The sequence below is a fragment of the Pteronotus mesoamericanus genome, unplaced genomic scaffold (assembly GCF_021234165.1).
Source record: "Pteronotus mesoamericanus isolate MK-2021 breed Mesoamerican mustached bat unplaced genomic scaffold, CSHL_Meso_final scaffold_408, whole genome shotgun sequence".
Classification (NCBI taxonomy): domain Eukaryota; kingdom Metazoa; phylum Chordata; class Mammalia; order Chiroptera; family Mormoopidae; genus Pteronotus; species Pteronotus mesoamericanus.
In genome coordinates, this window is record NW_026555315.1 from 210359 (window position 1) to 234816 (window position 24458).

The 24458-nt window shown below is 62.2% G+C and overlaps 1 protein-coding gene across 1 annotated transcript in view; it reads right to left on the minus strand.

Moving 5' to 3' along the window:
* TBCD (tubulin folding cofactor D) overlaps positions 1-24458 on the minus strand; it is a 120777-nt gene that overhangs the window by 37274 nt on the left and 59045 nt on the right. Inside the window, exons 14-17 of the mRNA XM_054593195.1 lie at positions 16466-16622; positions 7581-7638; positions 4308-4337; positions 3439-3524 (exon numbers count right to left, since the gene is read on the minus strand). Of these exons, the coding sequence (XP_054449170.1) occupies positions 3439-3524; positions 4308-4337; positions 7581-7638; positions 16466-16622 (331 nt within the window). The remainder of the gene's footprint in view (positions 1-3438; positions 3525-4307; positions 4338-7580; positions 7639-16465; positions 16623-24458) is intronic.

Below are 24458 nucleotides of genomic sequence, written 5' to 3' on the forward strand. Positions count from 1 at the left end.
GGGATGGGGACAAGCTATCGAAAACAGGGCCGAGCCTTGACCCGCCCCCCACCCAATATCACCCCAGGGCCCCGGGCACCCCCCACCAGAGAGGCCCACCCCAGGCCAATGTCCAGGAGACAGCGGGGTTCCAGAAACTGGCAGACCGGCCTCTGGCCTCACAGGAAACACAGGCAGAGGCCTGTGGTTGAGGGCTGGTTCGAGCTCCGGCGCCAACCAGCGGCTGCTCTCGGAGAACGGCCGGCTGAGCCCCCAGCCCGGGGGCTCCCTGCGCTGACCAAGCGCCCCGCGTCTGCTTGGAGGCCAAGTGCAAACCCGGGGGCTGTGCTGCAGGGGTGGCGGGCGAGGCGCCAGAGGGGACAGCAGGCTGGCATGTGGCAGGAACGAGACGCCTCCCATCAGCCCTGCACACAGCAGTGTGTGTGTGGGGGGGGGGACTGGTGGCCGTTTCGTTGTGCGTCCAGGACCGACGAGCGGAAAAGCAGGACGAAGAACGCTGGGGGGCTGTTAGGGATGAAGAAGTGACAGAAACAGGTCGCAAGCTGGGAACGGGAAGGAGCAAGGCTGAGCCGACCGCGTGGCGCGCTGCTCACTGTGAGGGGTCTGCCCGCGGCGGTTCGGGCTGCGTCCCGGGGCGGAAGAGCTCCGCACGGGCACCTGCAGAGCGCCGGAGGGCAAGCGGCTGAAAGCGAGGCGGCCGCCGCAGGCTGAGAAGGACGCCCAGGCCAGCAGCCGTGAGAGACCCGTCAGGGACAAGCCGACAGGGTGCCGACGGCGCGAGTCCTGTCACACCCCGCGGCACAGCGGGGAGCAACGACCAACACTCAGGTCACAGTGACGGGATGACATGAGCCTACGGGGCCGGCAGCACCCCGGGCCCCCGTTCGCCGGCATTCTAGAAAAGGCAGGTCCTCTGAGAGGGCTCAGAGGCGCCAGGGCAGGGCCTGGGGCCCCCCGGGGTGACGGGGCCGTCCCCACGCTGACCGCGGCTGGGGCCACACGTCGGCCAAACCATGTTTTAAATGGGTGCGTTTTACTATAGGGAAATTGCATGTAATAAAATAGGTGTGCAAAAATAAAGCTGACTTTTTAAAAAAGGGTTTTGTCTTAGGAATACAGAGAACACGGAACAAGCCACACGCTGGGGGAGGACCTGCGGCCCATGACTCTGATCCAGCCCCGTGTTCAGAATGCACAAGGGGTCCACAGATTCTCAGCAGGAAGAAAACAACTCGTCAACAAACAAACAGGCAGCTGATGTGTCAGGCGAGCCAGGAGAAGACGCTGCCTGCCCCTGGTCCCCGGGAAGACCAGGCAAGGCCCCCGTCCTGCACAGCCGCCAAAACAGCCGAGCGGGTAAGACGGGCCCAGGGAGGGCTGGCGGGGACCCCGGAGACGGTGGGGCCCAGCGTGGCTGCTGGCCTTCGCCATCTGCAAAACCGTCCGGCCGCTTCTCAGCGTGAGGACCCAGCCATCCCGCTCCTGAGCGCTGAACCCAGGGAGGTGAGGGCTTGTCCGCAGACAGGCGCGCACTCGGCGTCCTGCAGCTGCACGGGGACAGCCACCCCGGGGACGCCCGTGACCTCCGCAGCCGAGGGGCGGGAAGCCCTAGGGCACCCAACAGGCTGGACCCAGGGAGGTCCGCTTACTGAGTGGGAGGAGCCAGAGCCAAAAGGAGCCCTGCCCACCGCCTGCTCTGTTCCTGTCACTCCAGGTCAAGGTGGCCTGCGGCCGGGGGCGCGGAAACCTTGGTAGCGATGGTGGCGACGGGGGACACGTGCAGTGTCCTGCGTCAGCGGCACTGACGGAAGCTGTCGAAGCGAAACTACAGGCAGGACGACTGCCGCCCGGCCCCTCGGCCGCCAAGGCGCAGGCGCCTCCGTTCGGGCCAACCCCACCCTGCAGAACCGTGTGCTCACGGGCGGCACCACCACCCAGCCGTGCCGCGGGCCCCTCACACGCAGGCCCTTCCTCCCCACAGGCGTCCCCAGGGCCGCCGACCCCCAGCTCTCAAGACGCCCGCCCCCCGGGGGCGCCCCCGCAGCCGCAGCAGCCCCGCCCGCACGGCCGGCGCCCTCTGGCTTCCTGCTGCCAGCACACAGCCGCAGTCCCAGGTCTGAGGGGCGGACCGGGCCGCCCAGCCGCACTCCCCGCCCGGGCTCAGAGGCCCCCGGCCCCGGTTGCTGCCGCCCCGACCAGGCTCCTCTGCCGCCCATCCTCTTCCGTGCCCCGCGGCCCCGGCGGGCTCAGGGCCCGGGCAGCTGCCCTGCCATGGCCAAGGGCACAGACCTTGGTCCCCGTGACCACGGGACCCCGTCCTCACCGACGGCCCTTGTCCACAGGAGGCGAGTCCCACACGAGCCGGAGAGCTCAGCAGCGAGAAAAGCGTGCCAGGCCAACGCCACTCTTCACCCCGACCTGAGGGGTGTTTCACATGCAGTACGAGCTCAGAGGTTAACCAAAGACAAAGACAGAGAGGACACAGGGGAGCTGCTGAGGACAGAGGCCGTGAAGGTCGAGGAGAGGCAGGAGGGCGCCGAAACGAGCCCGTCCGGGAAAGGGGCCCAACGCAGCGTTTCTAAGGAAGCAGCTGCGTCCATGCTGGTCACAGGGACACGCGGTCCGTGCAGGGCCTGCATGGCAGGGCATCAGGGTTGGCACCTAGACGCGGGGCGGCGGATGGCTTTTAAGACGCGTCAGCAGGCTTCTCCCAACTCAAGGTGAACACATCATGCCGTACAACCGACACCTTCCTCCTCGCGCGGCAGCACCTGCCCGCAGGCACAGAAGGCTGGTCCCACACCTCGGCCACCAAGTAGCAGCTTTGGCGGAACTTCAGCAAAGCACACGCAGGATGTTCAGCATCTATCCCTGGACCTGGTTCCTCAAACACCTCCTCACTGAGCTTGTAAACAGCCCGGACGCAGCTTCAACCTGGAAAACCCTGTTTACTGAGGCAGAAAAAGAGAGCAGTCACTCCTGATCCACGGCTTTCCTCGGAGAAGCCCAGCCCACGCATGTCGCCAGCAGGCAGAGCCGTGTGGCCCGCCGCCCGCCGCCGCGGAGACTGAGCCCTCCACAGAAACGGCGCCGCCACGCCAGGACGGCTCCGGGGAGAGCGTGCCCCTTCCAGTGCGCTCGCAGGGCTGCGGACAGCGCTTTCCAAGGCGAGCCCGCCCCCTGCCATCGGGCCCCGGCCGCCGTGGGCCGCCCGGCCTGCGTGTCCCTGAGGTTTTCGACAAGTGCGGTCATGAGCTGTGCACACGTCAGCCAGCGAGAGGCAAGTTCTGGTGACAGTTTACAATCCCACCCTTAACTTCCACACGTGAGTTACTCTTACTGGATCTTCCAGGATGAAGAAAGAAAACAGCAGAAACTGATTTTAAACATCTAAATCAAAGAGGATGTCATACTTTGTGATGAACGTTAAAAACTTACCTTATAACCAGGAAACAGTTAGATCTGTTACCAACAGCGAAATAGTCAGCTGTGGTCAAAATATCAATTCCATGAGGGAACGTGCCCTAAGGAAGGAGAAGAGCGGAGGCCAGTGAGGGCAGGGCCGGAGCAGAGGCCCCGTCCGCGCACCCGCGGCCTGCCCGTCCGCGCGCCCAGGGCCTGCCACCCGACGTCTGCCCCAGGCCCCGCAGGCCGCCTGCCGGACCCCCCCACCCCGCTGTCAGCTCAGACCCATCCCGTGGCGTGCTCTCCCCTCAGCCCTTCTGACCAGAGCTGGGCTCCGGGTCCCCCAAACGCCCCCTGCCCCTGCCCAGTCTCCTCGCGGCCGACCACGGGCCCCGGGGTCGTCCCCGTCACCCACAGTGTGACCGCCTCAGGGATGAAGGTTGTGCCCCCAGCCGAGGCCAACCAGTAAAGAGAAGGTCGGAGGCTCAGGGCGCAGGAGCCATGACACTGGCAGCGCCAAGAGGGGCCACGGGGTCGGTGGCTTCCAGAAGATGGCTCGTGCCACAGGCGGGATGAGCTGGGGCCGCCCTCACCGTCCCTGTGGAGCCAGGCTCCTCTGCCCCCACCGGGGCACCCACGGGCAACTGGCAACGTCGGGTGGCCCTCGGCAACACGCAGGCACTGATTCCCACGCGTGTGTAAAGCTGCTCGCACACTCGTGTTGCCCATGAAACCCCGCGAACTGCGTGGAGCCCAGTGAACCCTCCTGAGTCGCACCCTGAGCGAGTCTGGCCCGGACCGCCCCCCACCCCGTGGCCGGACACTCAGCCGGCAGCACCGCCTCCGCCCGAGCCCGCAGGGCGTCGCGGGGGCAGGGGGGGTGGCGTAAGAAGCTGCCGTACCTGTCTTCCCACACTCTCCTGGAAAGCGGCCTGGGGACAGAAGAACAAACAGCGTCAGTGAGCCTGCACTTGGCGAACATCAGGAGAAAAGCACAACAAATGCCCCATGGCTCTGGTTTTTTTTCCACAGAAGTCCTTGCTGGTGGCTGATCAGAGCCTCCAGGGTAGTTTGTTGTTCTGTCTTTGTGCCCTTAAAACCACAATTTAATGTTCCAAGTTTATATAACCAGCCTGTCCTGAAAAGAGGCCCCTAGCTGCCTGTGTCACCCCAAAGCTGATTCAAGGCCCTCGATTTAAAAATGGGAACAGAGGCAAATCAACTGGTTAAATAAAAGCCAGCAGCCAGATCAGCGTTGAGATAAAGGGCCAGAAGAGAAAGGACAGCTCAGGACCCTCCACCCTGCCCACTGCCCTCGGGTGAGGAGGGCAAGAGACCCCGGGTCCCGGGACGGGGGTCCCCGCCCTGGCAGGCGACTGAGGGAGCCGTTGCCCCGTGGGCAGGGCGGCCAATGCACAGAGTGGGAGGGGGCGCACACGCTGGAGCCGGGAGGCCAGGGTGCGGCTGCTTCGGGGAGAGAAGTCTGCCTGGAATCCAAGCCCACGTTCCAATGAGCTTCACACACGTGCATCTCTGCACCTTTTGCGGTTTTAACTTTGCATCTGCTAAGTAAACAAGGGCATATTTAAACATACAACGAAGAGACTTTCCCAGTAATTTTCAAAAATTACAATTTTAACCTGAAAAATAAATGACCTGCACTGTTTTATTCCACCTCTTCCCCAAGGTCCTTATTATGCTTCCCATAAAAATGTCTAACATTACAGGGAACAGAAGAAAACCTGAAAGTTAACATTTCTGTAGAGTTAACAGAAGGTTCCTCCTGTGCTGCAGAGGCTGGCGCAGATGAGCATCGGGCCAAACGCTAAGCCGCTCCGGGACCCACCGCGCTGTCCGCAGACACGTGCGGGTGCAGGCTCCGGGGAGAGGCTCTGCGCCTTCCTGGCTCCCTCTCCAGACACGGGAAGGAGCGAAGGCCCAAGGCCAGTATGACCTACGTCCGCCTGGGAAGGACGCAGGGAGGGATGTGGGGGCAGGGGGCATCGGAGGCTGTGAAGGACCAGGGGGCGCTGGGGCGGGAGCCCCGTCTGGAGGCCAGGGCAGCCCCCCACGCCACCCTGCCGCAGAGGGCGCGGCTGCAGAGCTCAGTGCCCACACTCCCCGCTGACGAAGCATCTGTATCTGCTGACGCCCACCTGCGGCGCCCCCCGCCCAGCAGGGGCAGCCGTGGCAGGCACGGAGGGCCGGGACCGGGCACACACGCTGCCCGACACCAGGTGGAGGACAGGCCGGGAGCCACCGGGAAAGTCCAGTGGGGGCGTGTGGCAGAAACGCAGCACCAGAAGCAGCAGACGGGCTCCTCTAAGCCCCCTGAGCTGCCCTCGGCAGCATCGATGGCGGAGAGAGAAGACTAGGAGAGCCCAACAGACTCTAGCAAGTAGATTAAATAATTTAAGATCTTTCCAAAGAAACAGAAAACAAAACATGCCCACATAGTTCACTGGTGACCTCTACCAAGTGTTTAAAGTAGAAACAACAGACTGTACTTTGCAGCGTGTAACGTGCTCCCACGTGTAACGTGCTCCCACGTGTAACGTGCACCCGTGGCTTTTGTGTGCACCACAGACAGGGCCCTTATATCCATGTGCCACACTCATCCTTATTTTTCCCTCAAAAATCGGGCAAAAGTGAGCATTATACACGGCAAAAATACAGTAATATCAATCTTCTAAATCCTCTTCCCCAAACCAGAGGAGGAAACACTCCCGACTCCTTCCAGCGGCCAGGCCGCCCTGACTCCAAAGCCAGACAAAAACGCCAACCAGTGAGCACTAGAGACCAGCATCCTGCTCTTTCTACAGACTCAAAAACGCGCAAGAAAACCTCGCCAACGCGCACCCTGCGGCGTGCCACAGGGCTATCACACCATCACAAGTGGGGCTCATCCTAGGAGCGCAAGGTTGGTTTAGTACCAGGAAAGGAGCATGACCCGCCACAGCAATAGAATAAAGGACAAAAACCGCGTGACCCTGTCAAAAGCTACCGTCTAGCAAACCCGCAGTTTCCTCAACCCGCTAAAGGGTGTTTCCAGGAAACCCCCAGAGGCCGTGGTCCCCGGTGGCGGAGACTGAGCACCTTCCCCGTCACAGCTCACGCGGCCCCCGAGGCCGGCGGCCACCGCCTCCACCCTGCGGCCCCCCAGGCCTGCCCCGGGCTCCCAGCAGCACTCCCCTCACCTCCGAGCTTGAAGGCCCTGAGCTTGGCTGCGAAGCTAACAACCCCAAACGTGTCCCCAGGTTGGCCTGGCGTCTGCTGAGGGCGTGGGAACGTCGCCGGCATGACCGCGGCCTCCCGTGTGGAAGGAGGTGGGACGCCTGTGCTCGGCCCTGAACTCCCAGTGCCCCTGCCTCCGGCCGAGCACGTAGCACCCGCCCTGGGAAGCACCCCCACCTCGCCGCTGTCACCGCGCCAGGCCCCACGCCGCAAGTGTGCTTGTCCGTTCGCCTCATTAAAACCTCACGGACGTGCCCGACCCATGAACGGACAGCTCACCACGGGACCGCAGCCGATGGGTCCCAGAGTTTCCTCCGTCCAGAGACTCCATTCTCGTCTGTCCCACACACACCCCCGCCTCAACCTAGACCTCAGGTCTGGGGAGGCACGGACGCTTCATCCACTCCCCTGCCACCGGAAGCCCAACAACATATGCCCACCCCTCCCTGGCACCTCAAACCCTGCATTCAGCCTCCAAACCTGCGGGCAGAGAGCCCTGAGAGAGGCCCTGCCCACTCGCCCGCCGGTCCCGCGGGGGCTCACCGCCCTCAAGGGGGGAACCCTGCCTCCTGTGGGTGCAGGAGCCCCCAGCGCGGCCGAGTGGCTCCGTCCTCCCCAGCTGGGACTTCAATCCAACCGCCTGGGACCCCTCCATCACCCAGTCCGACCACCTGCAGAACAAGCCACGTCACGCCACACAGAACCGCCCGCAGCCGCCCTTCAGACAACACCAGGGTCTCGGCGCAGACCCCCCAGGCCAGAGCACCTCCGGCAGCCCCTCAGTCCACCCCGTCGCCCACCCTGCCCTGGGCCAACGGCTGCACGGGGCCCTCGCCCGGACTGCGGGATGGGAACCGTGGACGCGGCCGCCACGCCAGCCTCCCAAGCGGCACAGGCCAGAGCCCCACGCCCACAGGAAGAGGAGCCAGAGGGGAACTTACCGAGGCCGCCCGCCGGCAGTTCACGTTCCGGTCAAACACTGTGGCAACGGCCAGCGCGCTGTGGGGACGGGGAAAGCGAGCGGTTAAAACGAAACGTCCAGAGAACACATCCCCCCGACGCCGGCTGGAAACCTGTCCCTCACTTGCTCGGTCACTGCTTGGTCACCGCAGCGGCCGCAACACGTGTGCCCTCCTGACCCCAAGCACAGCCCCAGGGAGGGGGCAGCGAGGGCAGCAGGGCTCCCTGCGGCCCAGCACTGGGGCTCCGGGGACGGGCTGGGAGGGGCGCCGGCTCGGAGGGCAGGGTGTCCTCAGGTCGGACAGGACGTGCGGACAAGCCCGGGCGCCCTGGGCGTCGGCAGCAAGGAACACCGAAGGGCTCCGGGCGGGTGTGCAAAGGATGGTTTCTAAGAACGGCCTGGAAATTTGTATCAGCCCACAGGGAAAATGTTTTTACACTGGTATTTCAGACACACAGGGGTCCCCTCAGAGGGGCGTCACCTGCTTGCCACCTGGGCCTCGCGCCCCAGCCCGTTTCTGGCCGCGAGTCCCGTCTGACCCTCGGGAACGCTCCCCCGGCACGTGCTCGCGTCTCCGGGCCAAGCGGCGGCCTCCTGAGTGAAGCCACCTGCCACCTGCGCGCCCGCCCCAGAGGCGCCCCGGCACCTAGGAAGAGGCTGAGGCTGCGGGGGCAGTTCAGTGTGCTGATCGGCCTGCGTCCTCAGAGGTCCCCGGGAACTGCAGGAGGCCGGACAGGGAGGAGAAGAAGGACCAGCCGAGAAGGACGCGGCCCGAGGCGGGGGCCATGCAGGTGGAGGGAGGGTCAGAGCCCAGGGTCACGGAGCCGAAACGGCAGGAGCCGAAACGGCAGGAAGTCGCTTCTGCCCGGAGCCTCCCCGCAAGGTGGTTCTGGCCCGGGGCCGCCCAGGCCTGACCTCGGACCTCTCCTGGGGTTTTCTGTTTTCGCTAAAGTGGAAGAAGCCAGAATCAAAACCTGTATGTTGTATATTTCCAATTAAAAGACAGCGAGAAGTAGCGAGACTCCAGGACCAGAGCCAGGCTGCGGAGAGCGCCGGGAAGACGGGGGCGGGGCGGTGATGGGACCGTCCGGCTGTCCCTGCGGTTTGGAACGCAGCTGCATGGATTTGTGAAAAACTCCAAGAACTGCGCGTGACAAGGGTGACTTTTTCTGACGCAAGTTGAAGAGAACATCAGAACGTGAGGGCCCGAGGCCGCTAGGCGGGCCTGAGACTGAGGCTTCATCCCCCACAGGGGGCAGGCACCACAGGGCAGGAGGGCAGGGGTGAAGGGTCACAGCAGGCAGGGCTGGGCTCAAGGGCCCGTGTGGACGGTCGCAGGGCCTTCGGGCCTTCTGGGGGAGCGGGGCCCCTCTGGGGTCTGAGACCCCGCTCCGCTGAGGGCACACAGGCTCCTGAAAGGAGCGAACTCCAGGAAAAAAATATGCCTGGAGCAACGGTCGTGCTGGGAAGTATTCAAAAAATAAAAGTACGGGTTCTGTTGAGAAGACACAGCGGCCAACCTCGGTCAGGCCCGACAGCCGCCGCAAGGAACAGCAGCACTCGCTGGAAACCCCCGGGACCCACAGTGTGCCCGCGCACCGGCACCGACCGCAGCGCAGGGGCGCGGGCGGGGACGGGCCCCCCTGCCCCATGGGAGGGCGCAGACAGGGACGGCGCCCGCAGCGGCGCCTGCCCGGGCAGCACCGCGGACGGGCCTGCGGACGGGCCTGCGGACGGGCGAAGCTCGGGGAGAGGCGGCACCGGTACTTTCGGGCGGCCTGCAACGCCTGTCACTTATAACAGAAGCAATCCGCTACAGCCCCCGCGGGGACGACGGCCCGGCCCCGGACGGGCCGAGCAGGCGCACGGCCGCACCGGCAGCCCTTCGGCCAACGGTGCTGCAGCCTGTGCTTGGTTTCGCGACAGGAGGTGCTGACATGAGGGGAGGCTGGCGAAGGGCTTATGGGAACTTTTTCCATTATTTTTACAATTGTTCTTTCAGTGTAAAGTTAGCTCGAAATTAAAAGCTGTTTTGAAAAGAAACTGAATACTTCAAGATCTTAAAAGAGCAAGTGTTGGCGCCTTGGGTCCTTCCTGTTGTCACCCCTCTTACTAGTTGAAGCCGACAGCAGGGACATTTTAAGATTGACTGACTACTTCAACGTCACAATGACTATCGACGAAATTCTAGAGATCATCAAGCTGAGCAAGACGTATTAGAGATCTTTCGATAACTAAAACTTACATAACTACTCTTCTTTTTTTAAAAAGTATTTATTTTTAGAGAGGGGAAGGGAGGGAGAAAGAGAGGGAGAGAAAGGTGTGTGGCTGCCTCTCACCCGCCCCCTGCTGGGGACCTGGCCCGCAACCCAGGCCTGGGCCCCGGCTGGGAATCAAACCGGCGACCCTGTGGTTCACAGGCCGACACTCAACCCACTGGGCCACAGGAGCCAGGGCTAAAACTTATATAATTACTATTCTTAAAAAAATACTTGGTGTTTTCATCTAATGGTATTCTCATATCAATGGAAAATTTAAGTTCTATACATTTACGTATTAAGAAGATGTTTTAAAAATGTCTATTTGCAGAGAGAGGGGAAGGGAGGGAGGAAGGAGGAGAGACACCCCTGCGCGGAGGCGGCCGGTGGGCGGGCCCGCACACGCTCCTGACGGGTCTGGCCCTGAAAGCGCCACCTCCTTTCTCTCTTCTCTTTTGAATCCGTAAGAGCTGAGTGTTCCACGAGAGGATGTTCCCGAGCACCTCTGCTTCCATCTAACGTCCGACACAGGGAAGATGCGGACTCACATTTTTAATGGCCTGGATGCACCTGACACATAAAAGTCCACATTTTACTGCCTTCAGTTTTCCTGTCCATCAATCTTAAATTACAGTTTTAAGTTACGGATACTGAGTGACAACCAGAGGAGAACCCGTCAGGGGAACATGAGCTGCCTGCCGCCCGCAAGCCCCGGGAGGGGCGTCCAGCTCGAGGCGGCCGGGCCAGGCGCAGGCCCCCGCCCCAGGCCCCCGCCCCGCCAGTGGGCGCTCGGCCGTCGCCCCGTGGGTTTCCGGGCACGGCCCCGCCCGGCGCGGCGGTGCGGTCGTCGGGTGAGCCCGTGCCGGGGGACGGAAGAGGCTCGGGGCCGCGTTTTCAGGTCGAGCTGCAGTTGAACCAAAGCCCTGACAAAAGGCCGCCCCAAGGGATCCTTCTCGCCTTGTCATGTGTGTACAGTCCTGCCTTCTAGCCCCTTCCCTAAGAGCACAACGGGCTGCCCAGAGAAAGGCCTTCGTCACCTTCCTCTCTCCCCTGTGGGCCCCTCTCAGGGACAACGGCGTGCACCCCACCCACTCCACGTCCCCAGGGCCCCAGGCTCTCGGAGGCCGCGCCGCTGCCTTGACTGGCGCCAGAGCAGGGGTGGAAGAGACTCCCCCCCGGGAGACCCGCAGGCGCCCGCGCACCCCCGGGGAGCGCGGAGCAGAAGGTACTGCCCACGGCACCGCACTCAGGCAGCGGACCCGGCCCAGGCCGGAGGGGACCCGGGTCACGGCGGGGCTCGCCCACTCCGAGGGGACGGCTTTCACATTCACAAGTAAATGGCTTAAAATGGCCACTGCTTTATTCCTATTTTAGCAAACTTCAGAGAACGCAGGACAGACAGACAATACCTCTTTAAAAATAGCTTTGAACTAAGTTTAGACTCTTAAGTTAATTCAACACATCAACCTGTGTACATACCTGTGAATGTAACAGGTTTTTAATACTGTTTTGATTTGGACTAAATTTAGAAAACTACTCTAATTTCACTGAGAACAAAACTGGCTTATCTAGAAATACTAGTAAGTTTCAAACAAGAACAGGTCTAATGGTCTTCGTGCCGTGTGAAGAGGGAAGCTCCCTCAGGTCCCACCCCACGCACCCCCTGAAAGTCTTCCTCCGCGGGAGGGGCCCCTCGTGAGTCACACACACGCTCGACGCCCCTGCAGGGACGTGCAGAGCGGCACCGCCAGCCGGCAGAGCCCGTCTGCGGGGCGGACGTGTCCCGGGCCCCTTCGCCTGTTTGCTTTCACTGCAGGAGTTCAGGCGATACCTCAGCAGGATTTCCCAACACAGACGAGTGGCCTGTGTCGAACAGAAGGGACTTTCTTTCGCGCCCGAGTCGGGGGAAGTGGCACGCCCCGCCCTGCCCAAGTCCCGGGCTCCTGGGTCTTATCAGCAGGCAGCACAGGGCGGGTCGTACCCCGAAGTCCACCTTTGTGAGTCTATGTAGAGTTTTATAGCAGTAAAAAGCAACATATACTGTTGCTTGTTATCTGGATAGTAACCCTATCATTTCAAAGTTAAAACAGTCTTAAACCCCAGGCCAGGCAGTGACCGCCGGCCCGCACGGTGCGGGAGGCGCTCGCTGCCCTGCCGGTCGGGGTGCCATGCCAGGGCGGCCTACGGCCGCGCGCTCCTTTCCTTTCAACTCGTAAGAATGAAAGCTCCAACAAGACTCTTCAAAGCATTCAAGTCACAGCAGAGCGAAAACGAAGGCCACGGGGGACTTTACCAGGGGGCGGGGGACACTCTGATCTGTAGTCAGCACTTGACTTTTCTCGAAAAACAAGAGGGTCACCTCCCCTCGGGAAGCAGCCCCGTAGAAGGTCGCAGTAAGAACAAGACGTAGCTCTGAGCAACGCATGCCATTTCCTCATTTTTCAGGACAAGCCTGCCCTCAAGGAAGAGATCTGGGAGCCAATCCGCGGCGCTGGCCCGCCGCTGGCTGCGGGCAGGCAGGGCACTGCCCCGCGGGGGCGGGGCCTGCAGGCTGATGTCACCGGCCTCAACTTACAACAGAGTTTCAGGTGAGGAAATCGCTAGAAGGTGCCAACCAACAGGCTCGCAGGGGCTCATTTTCCTTTACCTTCTTGCAAATTAACTTTCTGACTCCTGGGAAGAAGGTATTTCCCAGGTAAAGCATAACCATCCCGCACCATTTTAACTCTGTGTCTCACAGATCCTAAATCGCACCTGGCTTTTCAGAAAGCCCTATTTACTTTCCACAAAAAAAATTATTCCATCTCTTAACCTGTGTATCATCTTAGGAAATACAGGCTTTCAAAACCTGCCAACACTCATTCAAAACAAATCTGCCCGAAAACGTTCTTTTTGCGACTATAAAACAGAGTCCCTGCACATCCACAGACAGGTTCCTCCCAGCGCCTGAGGGAGGGGGCGGCAGAGCCCCGCACCCGCCCACACAGGGCGCGGAGGGGCCTGCGCAGCCGACCGGGCCGCTCCCCACGTGGGCGCCCTGCCAGGGGCCCCGCCGCCCCGTCCCGCGGCCTCGCGCTGCCGCCTGGGTCTCTCCACCAGACGCGCCTACTTCACCTACAGAATTTCATTCTGATCTCGGGTCAACTTTCACAAGACCCACTGAAGAATCTGTGAAAGTATAAAGGTATCCACCTTTTATCCGGGGGCAGGATTAATGGGCTTAAAAGCTGACAATTAAAACGTGGTCACTTATTACAAGCCGAAGGAGGCAGGTCTTGAGGACACACCCCAACCGATACTCCCGGGCCAGCAGCCTCCTCCAGGCTCTCGGGCACCGTGACTCACCTCCCCGCCACCCGCCCACCCGCCCCAGCCTGCGGCCTGGATGGACCAGGAAGGACTGCAGCCCCAGCTCCCAGAACCTGCCCAACTGGCCTGGAAAACCTGCTGGGCGCGGCTCCAAAGGGCACTTGTGAGCCGGTCCTGGGACGGGCCCAGGGAGAGGGGGCGAGAGGGGCCCCGCCGGGCAGAAACTCCGCGAGGCCCGAGCACCGGAGCGAGTTCGGAGAGACCGGGGAGGCTGCCGGGCAGGGGCCTGGGGCCTGGGGCCTGCCAGCGCCGGTGTCTGAGCGCGCGCACGACGCCTGGGGCCTGCCCAGAAAGCCGAGGAAAAGCAACTTCCCCTGAGATCAAAGGGCCCAACTGCAAACCACATGAGTCTCTGCCATCGGGGCGAGTGTCCCTGGTCCCTCGTGTCTGGTCAAGTTCTTAAAATGAGTCCCAGCTCACGAGAGAGGCGAGGGCCCTCCCGTCACCATCCAGGCCGGGGGGCGGGGGTCCCGGGGGGCTCCCACGGAGGACCGTCCGCACCCCCATGTGAGGGTCTGGGCTGCGCCCCCAGCTGCAGCCGACCCCAAAGTCCCCGTCAACGACGCGAGCAGACGGCCCAAGGCCAGGGGCCCACTCAGCCCAGGCTCCGGGCTCTTCACCGCCCCGTGCCACCCTGTGCCACGCCCAGAAAGCTCCGCGGGTGGCCGCCCAGTGGCCCCGAACCTGTGTCCCCTCTTCTGAGTGACAGAGGCCTGGCCCCGCAGCGCGGTGTGCCAGCACCCCCAACCTCCACGGGAGCTTGGGCGCCAGCGCGCTGGGCGCACGCACTGCAGGGCGCAGCTGTGTCAGACCCAAGTGGCTCCGCGGCAGCCTGGCCAGGTCGCTGTGCAGGCCTCGCCAAGGCCTGCGTCGAAGGGCCGCGGGCAGGGACCCGCCCACCCCAGACGCCGCAGGAGGAGCTGGGCCGTCAACCGCACCCATGTCGTGCTCGGGCTCAACACAGAGACTCTCCCCACGGTCGATGTTTCGCTTTTAAAATCACTATTGGCATCAATGTGGGGACAAGCTCTAACGCGGCAGAAAGCAGAAACCACTGGCTTGTGGCTGCGAGCGCCGCCCCCCCGCTCCCCCGCCCAGAAGCCAGGGCCCGGGGGAGGCCACAGCAAGCCCTCGCTCTGTCCCGCAGGCCCGGTGGGCGGGGGGGAGTCAGGCCGGCACCACTGCCCTCCCCAGCATGAGAGACACGGGTCCGCAGTGCGGGGGGTAAGAGGCTCCGGGCCCCGGTAGAGAGGGGAGTGCGGGACAGCTGCTCGCCCTGAGCCCGGCACCCGCACTGTCCCGGCGGGACACCGGCCGACGCCCGTGCAGGCGGGTGCAGGGCTCAGCCGCCCGCTTTCTCGGGCGCTGGGAGGAGCCCACCTGTGCGTGTGCGGTGACTCTTGGCTTTATACTATGAAAAAGAACGTTTTCAGGCAAATTTGATCGTTTTGGATTAGTGTTGGCAGGTTTTGAAAGCCTTCATTTCCTAAGATTTCACTGCATCCAATTTCCTCTGCCAACCCTCAGCCGTCCGCCCCGCTGCTCCAGAGGGTCCTCGGAGAAAGGGGAGGCACAGCCCCCGCCGAGTTTGCCACCCTGACAAATGTCCCACCGAAAAAGCGGTGCCAAGATTACTCCCCTCGAGCCGGGAACGGCCCCTTGAGGAGCCAGACGCCCGTGGAGACCAGGGGCGGCGCCTCACCCAGCGCCTGTCCGCTGCGCACCCACAGGCAGGCGTCCTGGGGGTTGTGGAGTGACTGGGGTGCCCGCCCACCCAATGGCGCTGGACACAGGGGGCAGGGTGTCTACCTGGACTCCGTGGCAGCTGAAGCACCAAGCACTAAGGAAGCAGCTGCCTCTGCTGCCCCTTCCAGTTAGAGAAGCCGTGCCCAGGTGGGCCACAGGAGGTGCCTTCCCGAAAGCCACGTGGAACAACGAAGCTCCTGTGCACCCAGGGCAGCGTCCCTGAGCTGCTGGCAGGGGAGCCGGGGCCCAGGGGCCAGTGAGGGGCGGAGGGGAGGGCCCTAAGCCCTCGGCCGCGTCCCTCTGCCCTCCCTCGGGGGGTCGGCTGCCCTCCCGACTCCCCGGGAGTGCCGCGCCCCTTCGGCTTTATCGGCAGCCCCAGGCTGCTCCGTATGCCTGGCTCTGAAATAAGCCAAGACGGAGAGACACAGGCCAGAGGCACTTCCTGGGCAGTGGACAGCCCCCCGCTCCTCTCCGGACCCCAGAAGTGGTGAGAAGAGTGACCTCCGGTCCCCAAGGCCTCGGGGCCACCGCAGAGGAGCCAGGGCGGCAGGCCGGGGGGCTTCCTCGGCGCAGCCCTCGGCCCCGGGGCCAGGCCTGCGCGCCCGGCCGGAGGCACGTGAGTGGGGCTTCTGGGACAGGCCGGCCCCACAGGCGGCTTAGGGTTTAGGTGACGCAGAGGCTGCCACCGCGCTGGGCAGCACCCTCTGGCTGCTCAATAAACAATGCGAAATGGAGACCTGCCCCTGCTGAAGTCCAAAAATACAGTAACCAATCAGAGTGAAAAAAGTAACTTAAAAATTCCCTATGCTGTGGAAGCATCTGTTTGACATTTTTTCCCAAAACAGCAGCAGGTCCTAAAAGTGGGGCAGGCCGGCAGGGGCACCTGGGCACCGTGGGGGCTCGGCCGGGGACACACTGAGGACCCACGGCCGCAGCTGCTCCAGCATCTCACGGAGCCCTGCTTGCCGATTTCAGTTCTTTTTCAAGAAACCAGAGAAAATACTCTTTCCTGCCTCACAAAGCTGTTCTGAAGAGTGAGTTTCGTTCCAAAGGCATCGATGATGAAGTTGCTAGTCACTGCTGAGACCAGTGATCATTCAAGGGCTAGTCTGTAAAAATCAGAAAACTGAGGCAGGGCAGGGCGAGCCGAGCACCCACCCCCCCAGCAGTAGCTGCCACTGGGGGGCCTCCTACCCTAGCGTCCCCGGGGACCCCTCCCAAGGGAAGGCTGACCACTGAGTGTCCAACACTCACCTGTCACCTGATGAGCGGTCCCCACCCCCTCAGGCCAGTGCGGGCCCCTGCACAGGCCTCCTGCGCTTCCAGGCTAAGCCGCCTCCCCCGAGAGAGGAGCCTGAGCTGCGGGCGGCTGCCAGCGCAGCGACACCCCCTGCGCAGCCCTGCAGAGACGCCCGTGCGGGGCTGTTCGCAGGCCCCCGGGCCCCGGGGGCGGCGAAGGCGGATGGGTCGCCGAGCGTCGCACCGGCTTTACCTCGAGATCTCGGCCACGAAGGGCTTCAGCTCCTGAGGCTCGTAGGCGCGTGCGAAGGCCCAGCACACGTAGCAGGCGGCATCCCGGACGTTGGCGCCCACGCTGCAGACGCCCCGCTTCTCCTCGTAGGTCAGCGCCTTCAGGATCACGGCAACCACTGGCAGAGGGGACAGAGATGGGCTGGCACCGTGGAGGCAGCACAGCCGGTCTTAAGGAACAGCAGGGGCACCTCAACACCACACAGAGGCAGCAGCGCCAACTGGCCGAGTCCCCCCGAGGGTCAGGCCGTGAGAGTCACGACCGTATCAGAAAAACTGTGGAAGGGACAGAGGAGTCAGGTAAAATCAGGGTTTCTGAAAAAGTTTTTTTAAAGACGTGCAGGTTCCTACAAAAGGGCCACCAAAGGGGTACCGCCAGGCCCGGGAGAGTCGGAGGCGCAGCCCAAGCCGCAAGGACAGGCCCCGAGCGCGCTGGCGGCGCGCGGTCACGGGCGTGAGGGCTGTGTCAGGGGACGGCTCCGGCCCGGAGCCGGCACCCGACGCGCGGCCCAGGGAGGAGCGCGGCCCCCACAGGCGTCGGGACCCTGCTCCGAGGGCGTCTGTCACCGGGGGGTTTGCAGGTCTGACCACGGAAAGCGGCGATGAAGACCGGCCCACGCTGACTCCCGTGCTTCCCCATGAACGTCAGGGACAGTCTGCGTGTGCTCCATCGCCCGAGACACCGGTCCCACTCAGGGCGGCTTGGAACACATAACAGAGCGCCCGCTTCCATTTTAAACCGTCTAGTTGAGTGATTTAATATTATATAAGTGATTTTGGATACAAAGATATGATAGAACTTTTAGACACACGGTGAGGGTATTTAAATGTTTAAAAGAGCTAAGATTTTACCATTTCATGTCAAATTTATTAGATTCGTGTATTTCAAGTACCTGGAAGGTTTTGCTTATAGATACCACATTCATGCACAGAGTTTTAAAAAGATAAGGAAATACGATTAATTGTGTAGATGAGTCAAACAATTTTCCAAGCCTTTTAAACTAATAATAAAAAAATAGAAAAAGCTTAAGGAAAAAAGTTTAACTTAAAAATTAAAGACAATGTTAGTTTTTTTTTTAAGTCACACTAAATGGAATTTTCTGAAAGTCCCAATTTACTGATCCGAACGGACAAGGGTGCTGTCCCGAAGCTCCCTGAGCAGCCGGCAGTGGGGTCAGAAAAGGGCAAGAAGGGAGAGCCCGCCGACCCGCTTCTGTCCGGCGGCATCGGACCCGGGGCGGCACCGCGGGTCAGCGGTGGGAGCGAGGGGCACCGAGGCCCTGGGCCTGGGACGCGTCCTGTCCACAGCCCCAGCCACGGCCACTCCCGAAGGGGAGCTGCAGGGCAAGAGCCAGTGCGGCGGACACCTTGCGCGCCGGGCTCGCACAGGGCCTGCGGTGAGGGCCCGGGCGCCAGCGGAGACGGCGTGGGGAGGGGGGTGGGGCGGGGGTGGGGAGGGGCTGCCCCCAGGGGGCGGTCAGCATCCCGGCCGCCCCCGCCCCCGCCCCCGCCCCCGCCCCCGCCCCCGCCCGCACTCCTGAGGCAGCCAGTGCAACTTGCAAAGGTCTGAGACCACCCACTCTGGGGGTGAATTTAAGAAAGATAAAGTATCAATCATTCACTGTCTTCCAAGAAAACATACCTAAAAATAGTCTTAGGCAAAAAAAAAAAAGAAGAAGAAGAAGAAACACAGGACTCTGACCGTCACACACAAATTTCCCCTCTGCCTTCCCACACCCGAGGTTATGGGAGCCTATGTACAGAGCCACAGAAAATGGGTTTGGTTCTGCACAATTTATTTCACATACGCACAGTAATTATTTTAGTAAGATTGTAAAGTGTTCATATAAATTTACTTTAAGTTACATAAAATAAGTGTAATGCAAAATAACACGCCCAAAACCGTCACGTTACCAGCCCCACCCGTCCCCACCAGCACGGACACCGGGGACCCGCCGCAGCCCCGCACCAGCGGGGGCCCGAGGGCCCGCGCACCGAGGCCCAGCACAGGACGGGGTGCTCAGCGCGTCCGGCCGCGGACGCTGAGGTCGCCAACCCTGCTGCTGGCCTCGCTCCGCGGAGGTGCCTACTGAGGACCCCAAACGTGGAGCCCACTCACTTTCTTGCCAAATTCTCGTTTCCTCAACCCAACAGCGGCAGGACACCCCGCTTGGGATGGGCCAAAGGCCCCTCAGATTCCACAGCATCTGAAACGGAGCCCATCTCCCCTCATGTCCCACCTCGGCCGGGGGCACAGCTCCGGGTGCGGTGGCCACTGGTCACCCACAGCAGCCGCCCCTGGGCCGGGGACTCCGTCACGCCTCCCCCGGCCTCGCCCCGTGGCTCTGGGCCTTGCTCCGCTCAACACTCACTCCGCAGCAGCGCAGGCTGCTCAGCTGGGTCCCGCTCTCCCTCCCACGGGCCCCCCCAGCGCCCCAGGCCAGCTCCCCACCAGCCTCGCCGCTCTCCCAGTCTCCCGCCTGCACAGCAGCCCAGACCCCGGGAAACTGCGCCGGACCGGGGCCACCAAAGCCGAGGAAGGTCTGCCTCCCTCAGGCAGCACACGAGAAACCGTGCTCTCCTTCCCGAAAGAATGCCTCTCACTCCTTGTGGGTGTCTGCTGCTGACCTCCTGAAAATGAAGCTTACAGGTCTGGCTGATGTGGCTCAGTGGGTCAGGTGTCGTCCCACGAATGTGAAGGTCGCTGGTTCAATTCCCTGTCAGGACACGGGCCTGGGCTGCAGACCAGGTGCCTGGTCTCACACATCCATGCTCCTCTCCCTCTCCCTCCCTCTCTTCTCCTCCCTCTAAAAATAAATAAATGAAATCTTTAAAAACAAGCGAGGCTTACAATTAGGACTCGTGACGCACATGTGAACACCAACCCAGACCGGAGGGCACTGCCTTTGGCTGTTATGGATAAAGCAGTTTTATCTAATTAGCAATTTTTAAACGCTTATCTCTATTTGAACTGCACCAAACCTGTGACGCTTACGGTTGGTCTGCAGTTATTTTACCTGGAGAAACTCTAGTTTAACTGGCATGACTCCTAGTTCTCTAGTGTTGCTCAGACTCACTCTCTGCTAACAAGGGAGCCCGCTCACGGCCTGGCGCACGTCAAAACTAATCGGCCGTGGCACCTGCAGGAGGAAGGCGCAGCGCACGGGGCCCCCAGACCTGGAGCTCAGCTACCCAGAGAGTCCTGGGTGAGGCCGCCCAGCAATTCTGTAGCCAGAGGGAGACCTGGATACTGACTGCTGAGTCCCAATTTATCGGTCCACAGGACAAAATCAATTTCAAAACAGACAGCGAGGAGTGACAGCAGCCAGCACCGCGACGTCTGCTTTATGCAGACATCCCGCCCAGCCACCGGGGGAAGCCCACCTCCGTGGGGCCAGAGCCCCCACCCCTCCTCACCCCTCCTCACCCGCTCCCGAGGTCATGGAGCTGCTGGACCCCTAGCTGGGGAGCTCAAGTGTCTGCTCCCAAGTCACAGTGAGATGGTTTCCTAAGGTGTTATTTTTGTTGGCTAGGGAGGCTGATGAGCCACGAGGAAAAAGGACAAAAGCCGCTGATCTGTATTCCACTCATGGACAACGGCCTCAGCACTTACAGAGGGACCTTGCATGGTTTCATCAGCATTTATTTTCAGGGAAATCGGCTGCCCAGTGAGTCAAACCTAAGGTCCATCAGGCCCACTCCTCAGTCTCAAATCATGGCAAGCAGTCAGCTGCGAGGGGGCTGGGGGCCGCACGCCGGCCCGGGCCGCACCCGACGGGAGACGCCGGTTGGGGTGCGGAGTGCGGGCTGCCTCCCGCCGCCCTCGCGGGGCTGGGACGGAGCGGCCTGGCCTCCTGGGCCTCCCTGCCGGCCCCACCCACAGGCCGGGCAGAGCCCCGCGGGCCTGCCTCGCAGCCCAGGCCTCAGCACAGTCCCCAGAGCTCTATCCCGGCGTCCGGCTCACAGACCCAGGACGGCCTCTCCGGAACGCCTGCCGCGCACAGGGCGGCTGACCCTCACGCGCTGGTGAGGCAGGGCCACCAGCAACCGCCAAGGCTGTGCCGCTGGACAGGGTCCGACACAGAAGCCAAACACTGAGTGACAGTAGGTGGGTCACTGGAAGGGAGTTCAATGTGCAGAAACTAAAACATCCGAGAAGGAGAGGACAGACTTGTTTAACAAGAAAATGAAAAACGAGCCTATCAGCTCCAATTCACCCCAGAAGGGCAGTAAGACCTGTGACCTGGGGCGGAAGGACAGGGCCAGGCCGGCATCTGCGGCCCCCACTGCGGGGCGAGGGCAGGCCCTGGGCTTCCGGGCCGAGGACCAGAGGGGGGAGCGTGTGGGGTGGAAACAGTCCTTGCCCTTAGCTTTTATAAAAAGTCATCATCAAAGAAAAAATGCAGAAACAACTCCTTCCAGATTCGACAGGTTTAAAATAAGGAAAGTCTTCAACTGCTTTACACAAAACGCTTTTCCGTGGTTCCAGTTACACACGGCGAATGCATGTCACATACATAACGTTCCCCAGAGGGCTTCCTTTCGGCTGCGGAGCCCAGCAAGGCAATTTAAATACCCTGCTCCCCAGACAGCAGGCCGTTTGTCTGCCAACCGCCTCAGGACACAGCAGCCTCGCGGTGAGACAGGCAACTTAACCCTCGCAGCGCCGGGCCCCGCCCAGGGCTCTCAGGGTGTGCGCCCAGGGGGCAGGAGAAACCCAGGCGTCCTCGGCAGTGGTACCTATGACCTGCCCCTAAAACGTCACCACACAGCCAGCACAGCATCACGTCTTGATAAGTCATAAATTATACTAATTTAAAAAACGAGCTCATCACTTAAGGCATTCACAGCACTGGGTGTGTCTCCCAGGATGCACTGGGCCGTCGCCCTGGGTGCATGGAGCCCATGGGGGCCGGGAGCCTGGGCCGAGGCAGCACTCGGACCCACGGACCGTCTGCCCAGACGGCGCCAGGGAAGCCCCAGTTACCTGGAAGTGGGTGTGGCCATCACCGCAGAACTTCTGTTTGGGCCAAGAGTACAAATAGCCATCATACCTTCCTCAAAAATGCAGTTCAACTTGCTCAGAAAAAGAGCCAGTGTTGAAACTGCTAGGGCACAAGAGGAAATGATGGACGTGATACCTGACTGCATAGACACCTGGTGCTCAGTTCCCACAGGACGCCCCCGAGAAACTGTCCCGAAGGCGCCCTGCCTGCGGGCGCACTGCAGACTGAGTTCACCCTGGGCTGCGGGACCCCGGACCACGGGCCCTGGGGGGCCCCGCCCTGCACCGCAGGGGTGCCCTGGCCGGCGCCTCCCCAGAGCGCCCCGTCTGTGCAGGTGAGGCCGGCCATGCGCGGCCCGGCGGGCCGGCGCGGAGAGCCGAGGCTCGCTGGCCCGGGGACCAAGCCCGGGAGCCCCTGCAGGTGGCCGGGGGTCAGGGCCACCCACCACGTGCACCCAGGCTCTGGGGGCGCGGCCACCGTCAGGACGCACATCAGCCTCGGGCCCTCCCAGGAGGAGAGCGGGCCCAGGAGAGGGGGCGTTGCTGCCAGGGCGGGAGCCGCGGCCTGCGCCCCCCCCCCCCGCCCCCGGCGGGATCTTCTGCAGTGAGTTCAGAGCGCGGGGAGGCCGCAGCGGGAAGCGCCACGCTGTGTGCGGCCACGGCCTGGGCTCTCGGGGTGCAGGGCTGGCCCGCACGCCACCGGCCCGGCGCCCGGGCCGCAGCTGCACCTGAGCCACGGGAGGGGCAGGGCCTCCCTTGGGAGCCACGAGGAGGGAAGGCGGCGCCAGAAGCTGAGAAAGCGCCTCCCCGCCCCCCAAGCCAAACCCGAGGCCGAAGCCAGAGCCAAGGCTCAGAAGGCAAAGAAGGCAGTGCCGAAAGGCCCTCCAAAAAAGAGGATCTACACGTCAGCCTCCTTCCGACAGCCAAAGACACCGCGGCCCCACAGGTGGCCCCAGCGTCCTCGGAGCGGTGCCCCCAGGAGCAATGAGCTGGCCGCTGTGCCGTCATCACGTGCCCCTCGCCGCCGGGCCAGCCACGACACAGACCGCGGACCGCAACACGCTGAGTCCCTCGCGCAGGTCAAGGCGGACGCGCCCCCGGGAGAACAGGCTGGGAGAAGCTCCGCGACCCTGCCACGGCCAAGGTCCCACCTGGGTCAGGCCTCCCGGAGGGAGGGAGGTGTGTGCTTGGCCAGCTCTGGCCACAATGCTTTGGGTGCTGCCAAGAAAACTGGGGGCATCTACACTGGGTGCCGCTGGCTAACCGTGAACATAAAGATCTCACACCGTAGCCCTGGTCGGTACAGCTGGGGGGTTGGGTGTCATCCTGCAAGTCAAACAGGGGCAGATTCAATTCCCGGGCAGGGCACCAGCCTGGGCTGCAGTCTCAGTGCCTGGCTGCGGCACATATCGGAGGCAACTAACTGACGTCTCTCTCCCTCCCCTTGTCCCCCCTTTCCTCTCTCTCTAGAATCAAAAGGCATGTCCTCAAGGGAAAAGAAAAAAGAAAAAAAGTCAGTGAAATCACACAAATCCACTGACTGTCCCTGACAGGGAGACCCGGGTTAAATCCCTGCGACATGCAATCACACGTAGGAAACCAGGGCTGCCTCCGAGCTGCCGGGACACCGCCAGGCAAAGGGGTTCCGAGCGGCCGCCCCGCACCACCCTGCTGTGGGCAGAACTACTCTTCAGGAGCGGGGGGCGGGGGGGCGGGGGCGTGTTCTCGGAATGAACCTCTCAAAACCACGTCCCTGAGAACATCGGGCTGCTCTGCGTCTTGGCCCTCTGACCACCTCTATCCGTCCCATGAAAAGCACTGCAGAAACGAGACGCCTTGGGGGCCCCGCAACTGCACCCCTCGGCCCCTGTCCCAGAGAAATGGAGATTTGTTTCCACGCACGTGCTCAGCTCAGCATGACTCACAGCAGCTCAACAGCTGAAGCTGTGCAGGCGCCCCCCTGGGGGCTAACGTTTGGACACAGCAGCACATCCCTACCACGGACACTGCCCAGCAAGGACAGGCGCGAACAAGGGACACACACGGCAGCCAGGGTGAGTCCCGGGTCTGAGGCGCTATCGTTCACTTGGGGCACCGCGTGACTGCGTCTCGGGACGCCGCTGAACCGACGAGCAGAGACACAGAACCGTCGGGCAGCCGCGGGGGGCGGGGGACACACCAGGACCGTGGTGACGCCGGGCGGGGCTCGGAGGCACCAGGACACCCGGCAAAGGCGCAGCCGCCAGGGCCTCTGCCGGCACTACAGCGGCGCACTCGTGCGCACACACGTGTGCGTGTGATGTAATACATAAGTAAAATACCTAAGTTTAAGAAGAAATATCTAGAAACTCTGAAGAAAAGGAGACGTGCTGCTCAAGACGACACAGCGCCTCACGCGCAGGTGAAAACGGGGGAGCGGGTGCGGGGCGGGGGGCGCGAGGACGGGCAGCCAGGGAGCTGGTGAAACAGCCGCAGACATCAGGCCGGGTCTCAAAAGCTCCGACAGAGAGGGCAGCAATGCCGGGCTCGGGGGCCGCGGCCGGGCCGGGCTGCTCCGCCGCCTGGTGGGGCCGCCGGAGCAGAGGCCACCGCAGCATCGCTCCTGGGTCACCACGGCCCCTCGGGGGCTGTGCCCGGGCGGCCTGCCCTGCAGACACACAAGACGCACACTCGGGACTCGCCGATGGACACGACCCATCAAAGCAACCCAAACAATTAGAGGTCCTGAAGTTTTCACAAAATGAAACTATTAAAGGGCTGGAAGAAAAAAAGCCAGTCTGTTTAGAATGGGGACACACTTCTAGGGAACAGAGGAAAACCAGAGGGCGTGGCTAACAGAGGACACCGCACGGCGGTTCCGACGCCCATCGGCTGGCACGCTGCGCAAACAAGCAAGGTCGGTGTGAAGTGACGTGCGAAGAGCTCACGCACGTGAGAAGCGATGACCACC